This window comes from Microcaecilia unicolor, chromosome 13 (genome assembly GCF_901765095.1).
Source record: "Microcaecilia unicolor chromosome 13, aMicUni1.1, whole genome shotgun sequence".
Lineage (NCBI taxonomy): Eukaryota > Metazoa > Chordata > Amphibia > Gymnophiona > Siphonopidae > Microcaecilia > Microcaecilia unicolor.
The window spans coordinates 76594136-76606321 of record NC_044043.1 but is presented as its reverse complement, the minus strand read 5'-3'; the positions used below and the strand labels follow the sequence as shown (position 1 = coordinate 76606321).

Sequence of the window (12186 nt, the reverse complement as noted above, 5' to 3'; positions counted from 1 at the left end):
TATTGGCCAATTATCAGTGCTGATTGGCTCATTACTCAAGGTGTGCGTGTAAATTGGGCGCATGCCCAATTTAACGCATGCAACTCACCACACCTTATATAGAATCCGAGGATAGATGTAGTAGAAATACCCTCTCTTCTTTGCATTTGGCATGCTTTGCTAATAAACTTGACTGGTAGATTTTGAAGACAAATAAAAGATACCTTCATCCAGTATCTCAGCCTCTGCCCCTCAGCTTCCAGGCTCACATTTGTCACGATGACACTATTTTCTTTTATTTGAAGTATGTCACATTCCAGTCTCCAGAATAAAAGGGAATGAACTTCATACAAATTATAATGGAGTCCACAAATAAATGGTGGAGCATAGCAGTTTTTTTTTTAATACAACACTTTTTTTAAACTCCATAATAACTCATCATATAAGCACCTATGATTTTGTTTTATTTATTTATTTATTTTTAAAGAGTTGACAGTCTAGTCTGGAAATGCTGATGCATTACACAGATACTGTTGATCTTTACCTGCTTCTAAAAGCACCTCCTTTGGACTACAGTAGGTCCGAACTCCTTGTAGTCACTGTTTGTCACCCACATTGGCCTAAAAGATGTCAAGGAAGTAATAAGAGAGGCTCCAACCCAAGCAGAGATCTTCCTGTCGGGAGTTTCCACTACCCTTACTGAAACATCACTTGGGGTCTGCAGTTGCAGCTCCTTTAGCATTCTCTCTTGAAACCCAGGGAAGACGGAGGAGCCCCCTGCCAGTACCATATTTTCATACAGAGTGCTGTGAATATCAGTGTCACACATCATAACACTATGAAAGACCATTTTGTGAACCCCGGGTGACTCAGCCCCAAAACTTGAAGGTGAAAACAGAATCTCTGGAGCTCTGAAGAGCTGATAGCTGATTTGAATGGTATTTCCATCAGGCAGTTCAAAGTTTCTGCAAATCTCATTTGCTTTTTTCCCCAATTCTTCACATGGATCTACAGCAACGTAGCACAACTGCTCTTTGATCTCATTTACAACATCTTTATTGCTAGTGCAATCAAGCGAGTGGCCACTGTCTGAAAGAAGCTTCTTTAAATAGTCATTGATATCTTTGCCTGCAATGTGTAGCTTGGAAACAGCATGGGGTAAGCAGTAACCCTCAAAGACAGGTACTGCATGGGTTATACCATCTCCACAGTCTAGAACCAGTCCGGTAGTGTTTGCCGATTCATACAATGCTAAGATAGCTTGGACTGACAGATACATTGCTGGTACCTTTAGTGTTTCAAACATAACTTCAGTCATTTTTGCTCGATTCTGTAATGGGTTCAAAGGGGGCTCGCTCATTAGCAATGGCCTTTCTTGTGGCTTGGTCTTAAGCTGTTGTCTATAGACATATTTCCAGATCTTTTCCATGTCATCCCAAGATGAAATAATTCCACGTTCGATGGGATATTTCAAATTTAGGACATCTCTCATAGCTTGGGCTTCTTTTCCGACATAGTAATCCTTTGACGAGCCTCCTGCTGATGTTTTGCTTTTGGCTTTGCCAATGACTGGAACAATAATGGATCTTGGTGTTGTTTCCCCGGACATACCAGCCTTACATAACCCTGATCCATTGTCAATGACAATAGCAGGGACATCCAAGTATCTCAGATCACACATGTCTACCACAACATGCAGACCCTTGGCAAAGATTTCTTGTATATTGCTGAGAGCCCATTAACAAGTAACAGAGAGAATAATCTCACAATGTTACAAATAACCTTACCTCGACAATCTTCTAACAGTCATGCAAACGTTTACACCATCGTCACCCAGTGTCATAGTTTCCACTAGTTTTTAAAGCTCTTGCATGCCTCCAGAATATCTAACAATGCTCCCGGTTGAGTAATAATGGGCTTGGTCATTACAGCTGGGCCACTGCTGCCCATATGGTTTGCTCATTCAGTCTTCATCTCTAACTATATAAAGGGTCCATTGGTATAAAACCTTCAAGTATCCTTTTATTTTTTTAATTTTATGTGCCTGATTAGTATAGTAGCAAGCCTTTTAGCTATCAGGCTGTGGAATTGCTATTCAATGATACCATGGTAACATTTGTTTTACTCAATAGCACTACTTTCCACAGGAAGTTTCAGGGTACCAGTACCAACCAGCATTTCCAAATTAATTGCCTGATTCTTGTGAAACCCCCCCTGGAATATGTCTCTATTAGTGCTATCTGAAGAGTCCTGCTTATAAAGGGGGGGAGGGGGGAGACCATTCATGTACTGGCTCCAGATCAGTGGGAGGAAGGAAAACTCAGTTCAAGGCCCTACAGTCTATTACCTCAGGGGGTCCTTTACAAAGGAGCGCTAGCATTTTTAGTGCATGCTAGAAATTCACATAGGAATATAATGGACATCCTGGCATTTAGCACACGATAATTTTTAGCACGCATTAAAAATGCTAGTGTGCCTTTTAAAAAGGGGCTCTCAGTCTTCACACCTGGATTCAACAAGACAAAATGCATTTTTTCTATGTTGCTCCTTCACTTTGGAACTCCCTCCAGACCTTGGAGTTGAATCGTCTTATCTAAAATCTAGATCTACCATAAAACTGTACCTTTTCTCTCAAGCCTTTAGGGGTTCCATTGGCTCTGTTGGGTGGTAGGTACGTACATGCATTGATCGCAACTGATTGTCTCTCTTCCTTTGCCCCTCTGTGTGTCCTGATCCTCATTCTTTCCTATTTTTGATTGTAGTTCTTTTCCTTTTCTGAAATTTGAATTGTAAACCACTTTGATTGTTCCCATCTAAAGGTGATATATTAAGTGCTACTGAACATTATGCATTATATGGCAGCTGGTATTTGCATTCTCTCCAATCACTCCTCAGGCAACCAAATGAGATGACATCCAAAGTGTGGTTTTATATACAGGGTAAATAATGAAAAGCACAATACAAACTGTCACTTTCACAGAAAGAAAATGAAAAGACAACCTCCTCCTCCCCCCCCCCCCCCCCCCACAGTGATCAGTGTTTTTTTCTAAATGCCAGCCACCATGATATTCAGTTTCAGTATCCGGATACTTGCCGGTGCTCAATATCCAGAATCAGTGCTGATCCAGTGGTGCTATTAACACCTCTAGCCATATAGCTAACCAGCTAAAAGTTAAACTTTTATTGCGCCTGCTTATGTGGGAAAATGTGGGGTAAAATGCACCAAATAAATAAAACAAAATAAAGTGGTCTTAGTGCACCCTTGCACAAGTTTTTCTCTCATGCTAAGGCCATTTTTACAGCAGCTGTAAAAATGGCCTTTTACTAATTTTTGTATTAATGGCTATGCACTAATGTTACCTTGTATTATAAATCAGCTCCCACCATCTCCTCCTTCAATCGATCCAATTCATTCAAACATTCATTCATTCAAATAGTATGTTATATAGATGTATCGGACCCAGGGGTTGATGTTACTGTCCGACATGCATGTTTCGTCCTTGTCAGGGCTGTTTCAAGGACTGCCCCCCCTTTGCCGTTTAGCGTCAGCTCTGCTTCCAAATTATAGGGTCATTCCCCTGCAAAGAAAAAAGGGAGGCAGTCCTTGAAACAGCCCTGATAAGGGCGAAACATGCATGTCGGACAGTAACATCAACCCCTGGGTCCGATACATCTATATAAGATGAGTTCTTGATTGGAAAAATTAAAAAATAATAAGGTTAAAATTAATGCACTAATAGTGTGAACCAATGAAGAAGTGTGTGCAGAATTCATTGCCATTAAGTAATATTGGTAATGTGCACAGCTGAGGTCACTAAGATAAACATACTATTTGAATGACTGTTTGAATGAATTGGATCGATAGAAGGAGGAGGTGATGGGAGCTGATTTATAATACAAGTTGGTACTACTTTGAAGGTCCCACAGTGAATAATACAGTTAAGGTAGCCAGTGTGATTGGTATATGCACTAATGTTGTCATGTTCAATCCCTTCTCCTCACCAAATTAGACTATTGCAATTCCATTTAAGCTGGACTTTAAAGGTGGTCTTCTCAAAAAAAATAACAAACAGCTCAAAATACTGCTGCTAGTCTTATATGTAGATCTCCTCACTTCGCCAAAACCATTCCTCTTTTATATGAGCTACACTGGTTACCCATAAAAGATAGAATATCTTTCAAAAATTATGCATTTTCATTCACCAAATTCTGTTTGGTCAAGCACTATCATATATGAATAATCTTATTGAATTAACCCCTCGTAATGCTGTTTCATCATCTAGAGAATATCTTGTCTTACATTTCCCTATCTATAAGAAGGTTATATATAAAACAATTCACTCTGCTAATTCCTCCTATCAAGGCACCAAAATTTGGAATTCTCTTCCTCAATCAATCAAGTTTACAGAAGATTACCTAACATTTAGAAGTCTTCTAAAAACACATTGCTTCAGTCTAGCCTTTCTGAATACAAAGAACTCGATTTGAATTTTACCCACACCTTTTTCATAATCTCATTTCCCATCTAGTCCTGCCTAATTATGCTCTAACCTATCCACCCTTAATTATTTGATTGTCCTTGAGGTAATTTAAGTCCCTGCTTACTTACTGCAAATGTATTAATTTGCTTCTTGAACTTATGTTCTATTCAGTACATTATTAAGGGGATCTTTTACTAAGGTGCGCTCACATTTTTAGCGTGCACCTATTTTTAGTGCACACTAAAACTGTAAGTGCTCCTTAGTGCAAGACCCCCTATATTTCATTCACTATCCTGCTTATTTTCAAAAGAGAAGGCCGGCCATCTTCTGACACAAATCGGGAGATGGCCGGCCATCTCTCAAGTCCAGCGAAATCGGCATAATCAAAAGCCGATTTTGGCCGGCCTCAACTGCAGTCCGTCGCGGAGCAGGCCAAACTTCAAGGGGGCGTGTCGGAGGCGTACCGAAGGCGGGACGGGGCGTTAACACATGGCTGCCCTCAGCCGATAATGGAAAAAAGAAGGGCGGCCCTGACGAGCATTTGGCTGACTTTACTTGGTCCATTTATTTTCAGGACCAAGCTTCAAAAAAGTGTACAAACTGACCAGATGAGCACTGGAAGGAATCGGGGATGACCTCCCCGTAGTCCCCCAGTGGTCACCAACCCCCTCCCACCCTAAAAAAAAAAAATTAAAAACATTTTTTTGCCAGCCTCAAATGTCATACCCAGCTCCATGACAGCAGTATGCAGATCACTGGAGCAGTTTTAGTGGGTGCAGTGCACTTCAGTCAGGCGGACCCAGGTCCATCCCCCCCCCTACTTGTTACACTTGTGGTGGTAAGTGTTGAGCCCTCCAAACCCCCCCAAAACCCACTGTACCCACATGTAGGTGCCCCCCTTCACCCCTAAGGGCTATGGTAGTGGTGTACAGTTGTGGGGAGTGGGTATGCACCTGGGAGCAATTTTTGAAGTCCACTGCAGTGCCCCCTAGGGTGCCCGGTTGGTGTCCTGGCATGTGAGGGGGACCAGTGCACTACAAATGCTGGGCTCTCCCACAACCAAATGCCTTGGATTTGGCTGGGTTTGAGATGGCCGGCATTGGTTTCCATTATCAGCAAAAATCGTTGCCGGCCATCTCAAACCCGGCCATCTCTGACATTTGGCCGGCCCCAACCGTATTATCGAAATGAAAGATAGCCGACCATCTTTTTCGATAATACGGTTCGGGACCGCTCTTTGCGGCGCCGGGCCGCCCATATAGATGGCTGGCGCCGTTCGATTATGCCCCTCTTTATTGTTTGTTTGTAAGTCACATTGAACTTGAGTCTATTTCGGGCTAATGTGGGATATAAATGTCATGAATAAACAAAATAAATAAATAAGCATATGGTTACTAAAGAAAATTAGCGCACATACACTCAATGCCATTCATTTTGTAGGCAGTAAGGACTCGCGTGCTGTTCCTGTGCTAACTTGTTAGTATATGGTAATGCAGCTATGCTAACTGATTTGCACAGGAACATCCATTCTTCGCTCTCTCAAAGAGAGATTTAAAAAATGTATTTTAGTGCATGGTTAGCATGTACACATTTGGCATTTACCATAGGATGTCTGAGCGTATCCCATAATGGACCATCTCATGTTGTATTATGCACACATAAGCACCTAATGCAGGTTTTTAAAATTTTTTTATTTTAGTTACATTTGTACCCCATGCTTTCCCACTCATGGGAGGCTCAGTGCGGCTTACATGGGGCAATGGAGGGTTAAGTGACTTGCCCAGAGTCACAAGGAGCTGCCTGTGCTTGAAGTGGGAATTGAACTCAGTTCCTCAGGACCAAAGTCCACCACCCTAACCACTAGGCCACTCCTCCATGCCAGTAAAAGGACCCCAAAGTCAGGACAGACACATAGGGCCTGATTCAGTAAATGGCACTGAAAAATAGCTGCTGGGGAAAATAAGTGCTCAGCGCTATTCCATAAAGGGCACTCCGGGATGAGCATACTTGATAGAATACTACCTAGCGGGAATTCCTGCACCCAACTTTAGGTGTGAAGACTTACACCAGCTGAAACCTGGTGTAAATATTGGAATGTAACTTGGGTGCGCATCCCCCAAATTCTAGAGCACTGTACTTAGGGGCCCTTCTACTCAGCTGCGGTAGGGCTAATGCGCAGGTAGAATGCGCCAAATTGACACTACCACCAGGGTAGCGTGGGCAGGGCCGCTGACAGACTGGGCCCCCGCCGCCGCTTCCCCCTCCACCCCCCCCTCCCTGAGGTCGCCGTCGCCACTCCCCTCCGTCCACCACCAGGCTGGGCCCCCTGCATTGAAATCACAGCGCCTCTCACCTCCGTGTGAAAGTGCTTCAGGCAGATCATCTCTCTTCGGCCCTCCTTCCCTCCTTGTGTCCCGCTCTCGTGGAAGTTACGTCAGATGAGGGTGGGACACAGGGAGGGAAGGAGGCCCGAAGGGAGGTGATCTTCTGCCCTGCTGCCTGCAGCACTTTCACATGGAGGTGAGAGGCGCTGTGATTTCAATGCAGGGGGCCCGGCCCAGTGGCAGACGGTCGACGACGGAGGGTGGGTGGAACTGCGGTGCCGGGCCCCCCTTGGAGGCCTGGGCCCGGGGAATTCTGTCACCCCTGTCCCCCCTCTCTGCGGCTATGAGCGTGGGCACCTGGTGGTAATGCCGAAGTTGGCTCGCACTGTTTCCAGCACTAGAAAATAATTTTCTATTTTTTGCCACAGGGTGTATTTCCAGCAGTAATCGGCAGCATGGCCACATTGCAGCGTGCTGCCTGATTACCACACGAGTAGCGCGTAGCCCTTACCCAGCAACGTACCAAGGGCGGGGCTGTGGGGGCGGTCCACCCCAGGTGCACGCTGCTGGGGGGGGGGGGGGTGCAGAGAGCTGCCGCGCACTTGTCGGCTCCGTTGGTTCCCTGCTCCCTCTGCCCCAGAACAGGTTACTTCCTATTCCGGGGCAGAGAGCCAGCGGAGCCGAGAGCTGCGCGGCTGCTCCCAGCAGCTAAAAATGCACCCCGAGGTGGGGGGTTGTCATTGCGCCGGGGGGGGGGGGGGGAGGTGTCGTGCTGCACCCGGTGGGGGTGTGCATCGGCGATCTGCCCCGGGTGGCAGCCGACCTAGGATCGTCACTGCCCTTACCACCAAATAAATTGGTGACAGTAAGGGCTCAGGCAGTAAATAGTCGTCCACTACTTTTAATATTAGCATATGTCCATTTAAAAAAGGCCTTTTTACCCACCGCGGTAAAAAAATGGCCCAGTGCTCACCAATTTCACACACCCACACTAGCGTAGGCCACTTTTTACTGCAGCTTAGTAAATGGGTCCCATGCCCCTCCCATGACCATACACCCTTTTAGGTTGTACATGAGAAGATTTGGGCATGGATCATTATAGAATTGCACACAGACAGATACACATGCAAAACCAAATTCGAGCCAATCAGTAACTGATTGTTAATAGCTTTTTAACTAATTTAACTAATTTATTTGCATGCAGATATCAGGATCATGCACAAATGTGGGCACCATTTATAGAATGCAGGGGTTAATGGATTCATCGTGCACTAATATTTTTAAGGTGCCCTAATGAATACACATCCAAATGCATTATTTCTGGATAATTTTCAGTTAGGCAACAGTGCTTGCAGATTGATTATCAAAGGGAAATGTTCCCTTCATGGCATTTCCCTTTGAAACTCTCATGGGTTATAATGCCACTGGAGTATGTTTGCTTGCCTGTGTGTGTGTGTGTATGTATGCACTTATAAACACCTATATCCCACAAAGTTGGTCATCACTATCCTTTGCAATACGCAGCATATATCTGTAAAAAAAATTATAAAAACCTAAAACCCCCTTCCAAACAATTATAACGCACAGCTCTAAAACAATTATAGCCAGATAATTAAAACTAAAATCTATATACCATTGTTCTCCATTCTGGATATGGGCGCATTATAAATAATAAATCAAATCAAAATGTAATTAAATGCTTTTGCAAACAAAAACACTTTTCAGTAGCGTTTTAAAACAGAACATAATCAGGTAACAAATTCCAACACCAAGGATTGATTCCCACTGCAGCTCCCTGTGGCTCTGGGCAAGTCATTTAACCCTCCATTGTCCCAGGTACAAATAAGTATATAATATGTAAACCGCTTTGAATGTAGTTGGAAAAACCACAGAAAGGCGGTATATAAGTCCTATTCCCTTTCCCTTTACTGAAAATGACAGAGGATAGAAACAAAAAGCACAGGTATAACATAATAAGTGATGGCAGATAAAGACCCTGAATGGTCCATTCAGTCTGCCCAATGCTCATATTCATTATCAATTCAAGATTCAATTAACAATCCATGTGATATTATATACTTGATCATGGTCTTTCTTGGGTGGTTCTGGGACATAGACCGTAGAAGTCCACCTGGCTCCGTCCTTATGTTCCAACTGCTGGAGTTGCTGTCAAAGCCCACATCAGCCTATCCGAATCAGTCTTGTCATTTGCGGGACACAGACCATAAAAGTCTGCCCCACGCTGTCCTCACATTCCAAATTACTGGAATTTCCATCGAAGCTCTCTCCAGCCCATCCTACAACCAGATTGCTATATGCGGGACTCTGACTGTACAAGCCAACCCTGCATCGGCCTTAGATGACACAGACAGAGTTGCCATCTAAGCACCACTTGACATGCAAACACATACGCAACAGTGGCGTAGCCAAGGGTGGGCCCAGGTGGGCCTAGGCCCACCCACTTTGGGCTCAGGCCCATCCCAGTAGCAGTACACCTATGATGTGACTGGCAGGGATTCCCAAGCCCCACCAGCTGAAAACTCCCAATGACTGTTCCTCCTTCATACCTTGTAAATAGCAGATCTTTGCCTGCAGCAGTAACTGATATATACTGCTCACACCGGCCCCACAGCCTTCCCTCTAACATATTCCCACCTGTGCGAAACAGGAAGTTGGATAAGTGGGAAGGCTGTGGAGCCAACATGAGCAGTGTGTATTAGTTGATGCTTGCTGCAGGCAAAGATCTGCTATTTACAAGGTATGTGGGAGAGGGGGGATGTTTGAAAGACCATATGGCATGCAGGCGAGAGAAGAAGAGACCAAATCACCTGTGGGATGGGGCAGGGTTCTTCTGCCCACCCATCTTGGGCCCAGGCCCACCCAAAATTGGGTGTCTGGCTAGGCCCCTGATACGCAACCCTTTAAGTTGTGTTGGTTATACTATTCATTTTGTAGCAAAGCAGGTAGTTTGAAAATTGCTCTCTTTGGGAGTAACTATAAGGAGCTGCTAGATTTAGGAAAGAAGTACATGTGTAAATGGCTAGAATTTCGGCATTCATCTGCACCAGTCTTCAAAGGTATGTACTTTGCAGGTGGGCATTCACTGAGCGAAGTTTGGGTGCAGTGTGGCAGAACACACACTTATCGTTTATTCATTTACTATACCGTTTCAAATTGTATTCACAAAACAGAACGGTTTACATAGCAATATAAAAATCATAATAAAAACAAACATAAAAGAACTCCATCAAAATGATAGGAAAGCACAGCAAGCTAAAACAACCAAATAAACTATAGAATGCTATGATTTATGTATGTAAAATCCTAATCTAGGCATGAGCATTTAAACCAGCTCTATGACTGGCATAGGTGCTCGCATTTAACAATATCCCCCTGATTCTGCAGATGTTGCCAACAATTGTGTTTACAAATTTAAGTGTGTTCCCGGTTTGCACGCGCAATTTAATTGAACAACAAGCAATTATTGGCACTAATTAGATTTAATTGGAACCAACACGCGTAAAGTTTGGTGCAGGATCTGTGCCTAAAATTTACGCACGGTCAAAAAAAAAAAGGAGCATGGAAATGGGAGGGTCATGGCTGTTTGGAGCAGAACAGGGTCGTATCTTTGAGTTCAAAGAAGAGCAACCAAAATGATAAAGGGAATGGAACGCCTCTCATATAAGGAAAGGCTAAAGAGGTTAGGGGTCTTCAGCTTGGAAAAGAGACAGCTGAGGGCTTCAATGCGGACACGTAGTTTAGCTCACTCGCAGATTTTTTTTTTATTAAAGGTCTTTTTCAAGACCAACTACGTACTACTACATTTCAAGGAAACCATCTTTTGGAGATTTATACATTCACACAGCTACCAAAACTCCTGAGGCAGGCCTGTAGCCGAAACACACATCTGTGTCGAAGTCTTCAATAAATTGCTTCAGATATTTGTTGCCCTGGTCTCTTGAGTCATTGTCCTACTTCCCACTGTCTTTGCACCGAGGTCTTTAAAATCCTGAGTGATGTAGAATGGGTAAAAGTGAATCGATTTTCCATTCTTTCACAAATTACAAAGACTATGGGATACTTAATGAAGTTACATGGAAATACTTTAAAAAGATAGGAGGAAATATGTTTTCACTCAATGAATAAACTCTGGAACTTGTTGTCAGATGACATGGTAACAGTGGCTACCATGCCTGGGTTTAAGAAAGGTTTGTATAAGCTCCTGGAAGAAAAGTCAATAGTCCACTATTGATAGACATGAGGAAGCCACTGCTTGGGAATAGTAGCATGGTATGTATCTTCTTTGTAGCTTTTTTGATTATTGTCTTACGCTCTGTTTCATGGCTGAAAAATTCTGTCTTTCACTTTCGTGGTTATAAAAGCCCTTCATTTTTCTGATATTTTCATCTTGACTTCTTGATTAGGCCCTAAGTAACTTTCCTTTCTCTTGTTATCTTTGCTGTTCATTTGGTATGTGTGCTTCTTGGCAACTTACTACTACTACTATTTAACATTTCTAAAGCGCTACCAGGGTTGTGCAGCGCTGTTGAATTAACAAAGAAGGACAGTCCCTGCTCAAAGGAGCTTACAATCTAAAGGACAAAAAGTGCAGTCAATCAAGATTGAGGCAGTCTAGATTTCCTGGATAGAGGTACAATGGTTAGGTGCCGAAAGCGACATTGAAGAGGTGGGCTTTGAGCAAGGATTTGAAGATGGGTAGGGAGGGGGCTTGGCGTATGGGCTCAGGGAGTTTATTCCAAGCATAGGGTGAGGCGAGGCAGAAAGGGCGGAGCCTGGAGTTGGCGGTGGTGGAGAAGGGTACAGAGAGGAGGGATTTGTCCTGTGAGCGGAGGTTACAGGTAGGAGCGTAAGGGGAGATGAGGGTAGAGAGGTAGTGAGGGGCTGCAGATTGAGTGCATTTGTAGGTTAGTAGGAGAAGCTTGAACTTAATGCGGTACCTGATCGGAAGCCAGTGAAGTGACTTGAGGAGAGCTGGTTACAGAGATTCCCAAAATCTCTGTAACCAGCTCCCTTTCCCTTTCAGTGTCCTTTTCCCATGAAGCCTGTCTCCAAAGTTGCCTGCTGCTGCCCAGTTTCTGCATCAACTTGAAGCTGACCAGTTAAAATGTATTACAGCTCATGTAAATGTGTGCCTGAAAAGGAAACTGCTTCCATATCACAGATATTGCATAGAATACCAATGGAGCGGTGCCGTTCATGCTCGTCTGTTGCTACTTAATTTAATGTTAACCATTGCTAATGTGGTACATTTAAGCCTTTATCAACCCTTTTTAATAATGTTGTGTAAGACACACAGCTTGCTCCTTTAAGACAGACAAAGGACATTTAAGCCGCAGTGTACAATATCCATAAGTTTGATTGGCTTTCTTCAAATCTAGGCT

At 43.8% G+C, this 12186-nt stretch overlaps 1 protein-coding gene across 1 annotated transcript; it reads right to left on the bottom strand.

Annotated features, from left to right (window-relative positions):
• Window positions 1-529: 529 nt before the first annotated feature.
• Window positions 530-1660, bottom strand: LOC115456808 (actin-related protein T2-like). Its single transcript, XM_030186121.1, has one exon. The coding sequence runs from the start codon at window positions 1658-1660 to the stop codon at window positions 530-532; it is 1131 nt and encodes a 376-aa protein (XP_030041981.1).
• Window positions 1661-12186: the final 10526 nt, after the last annotated feature.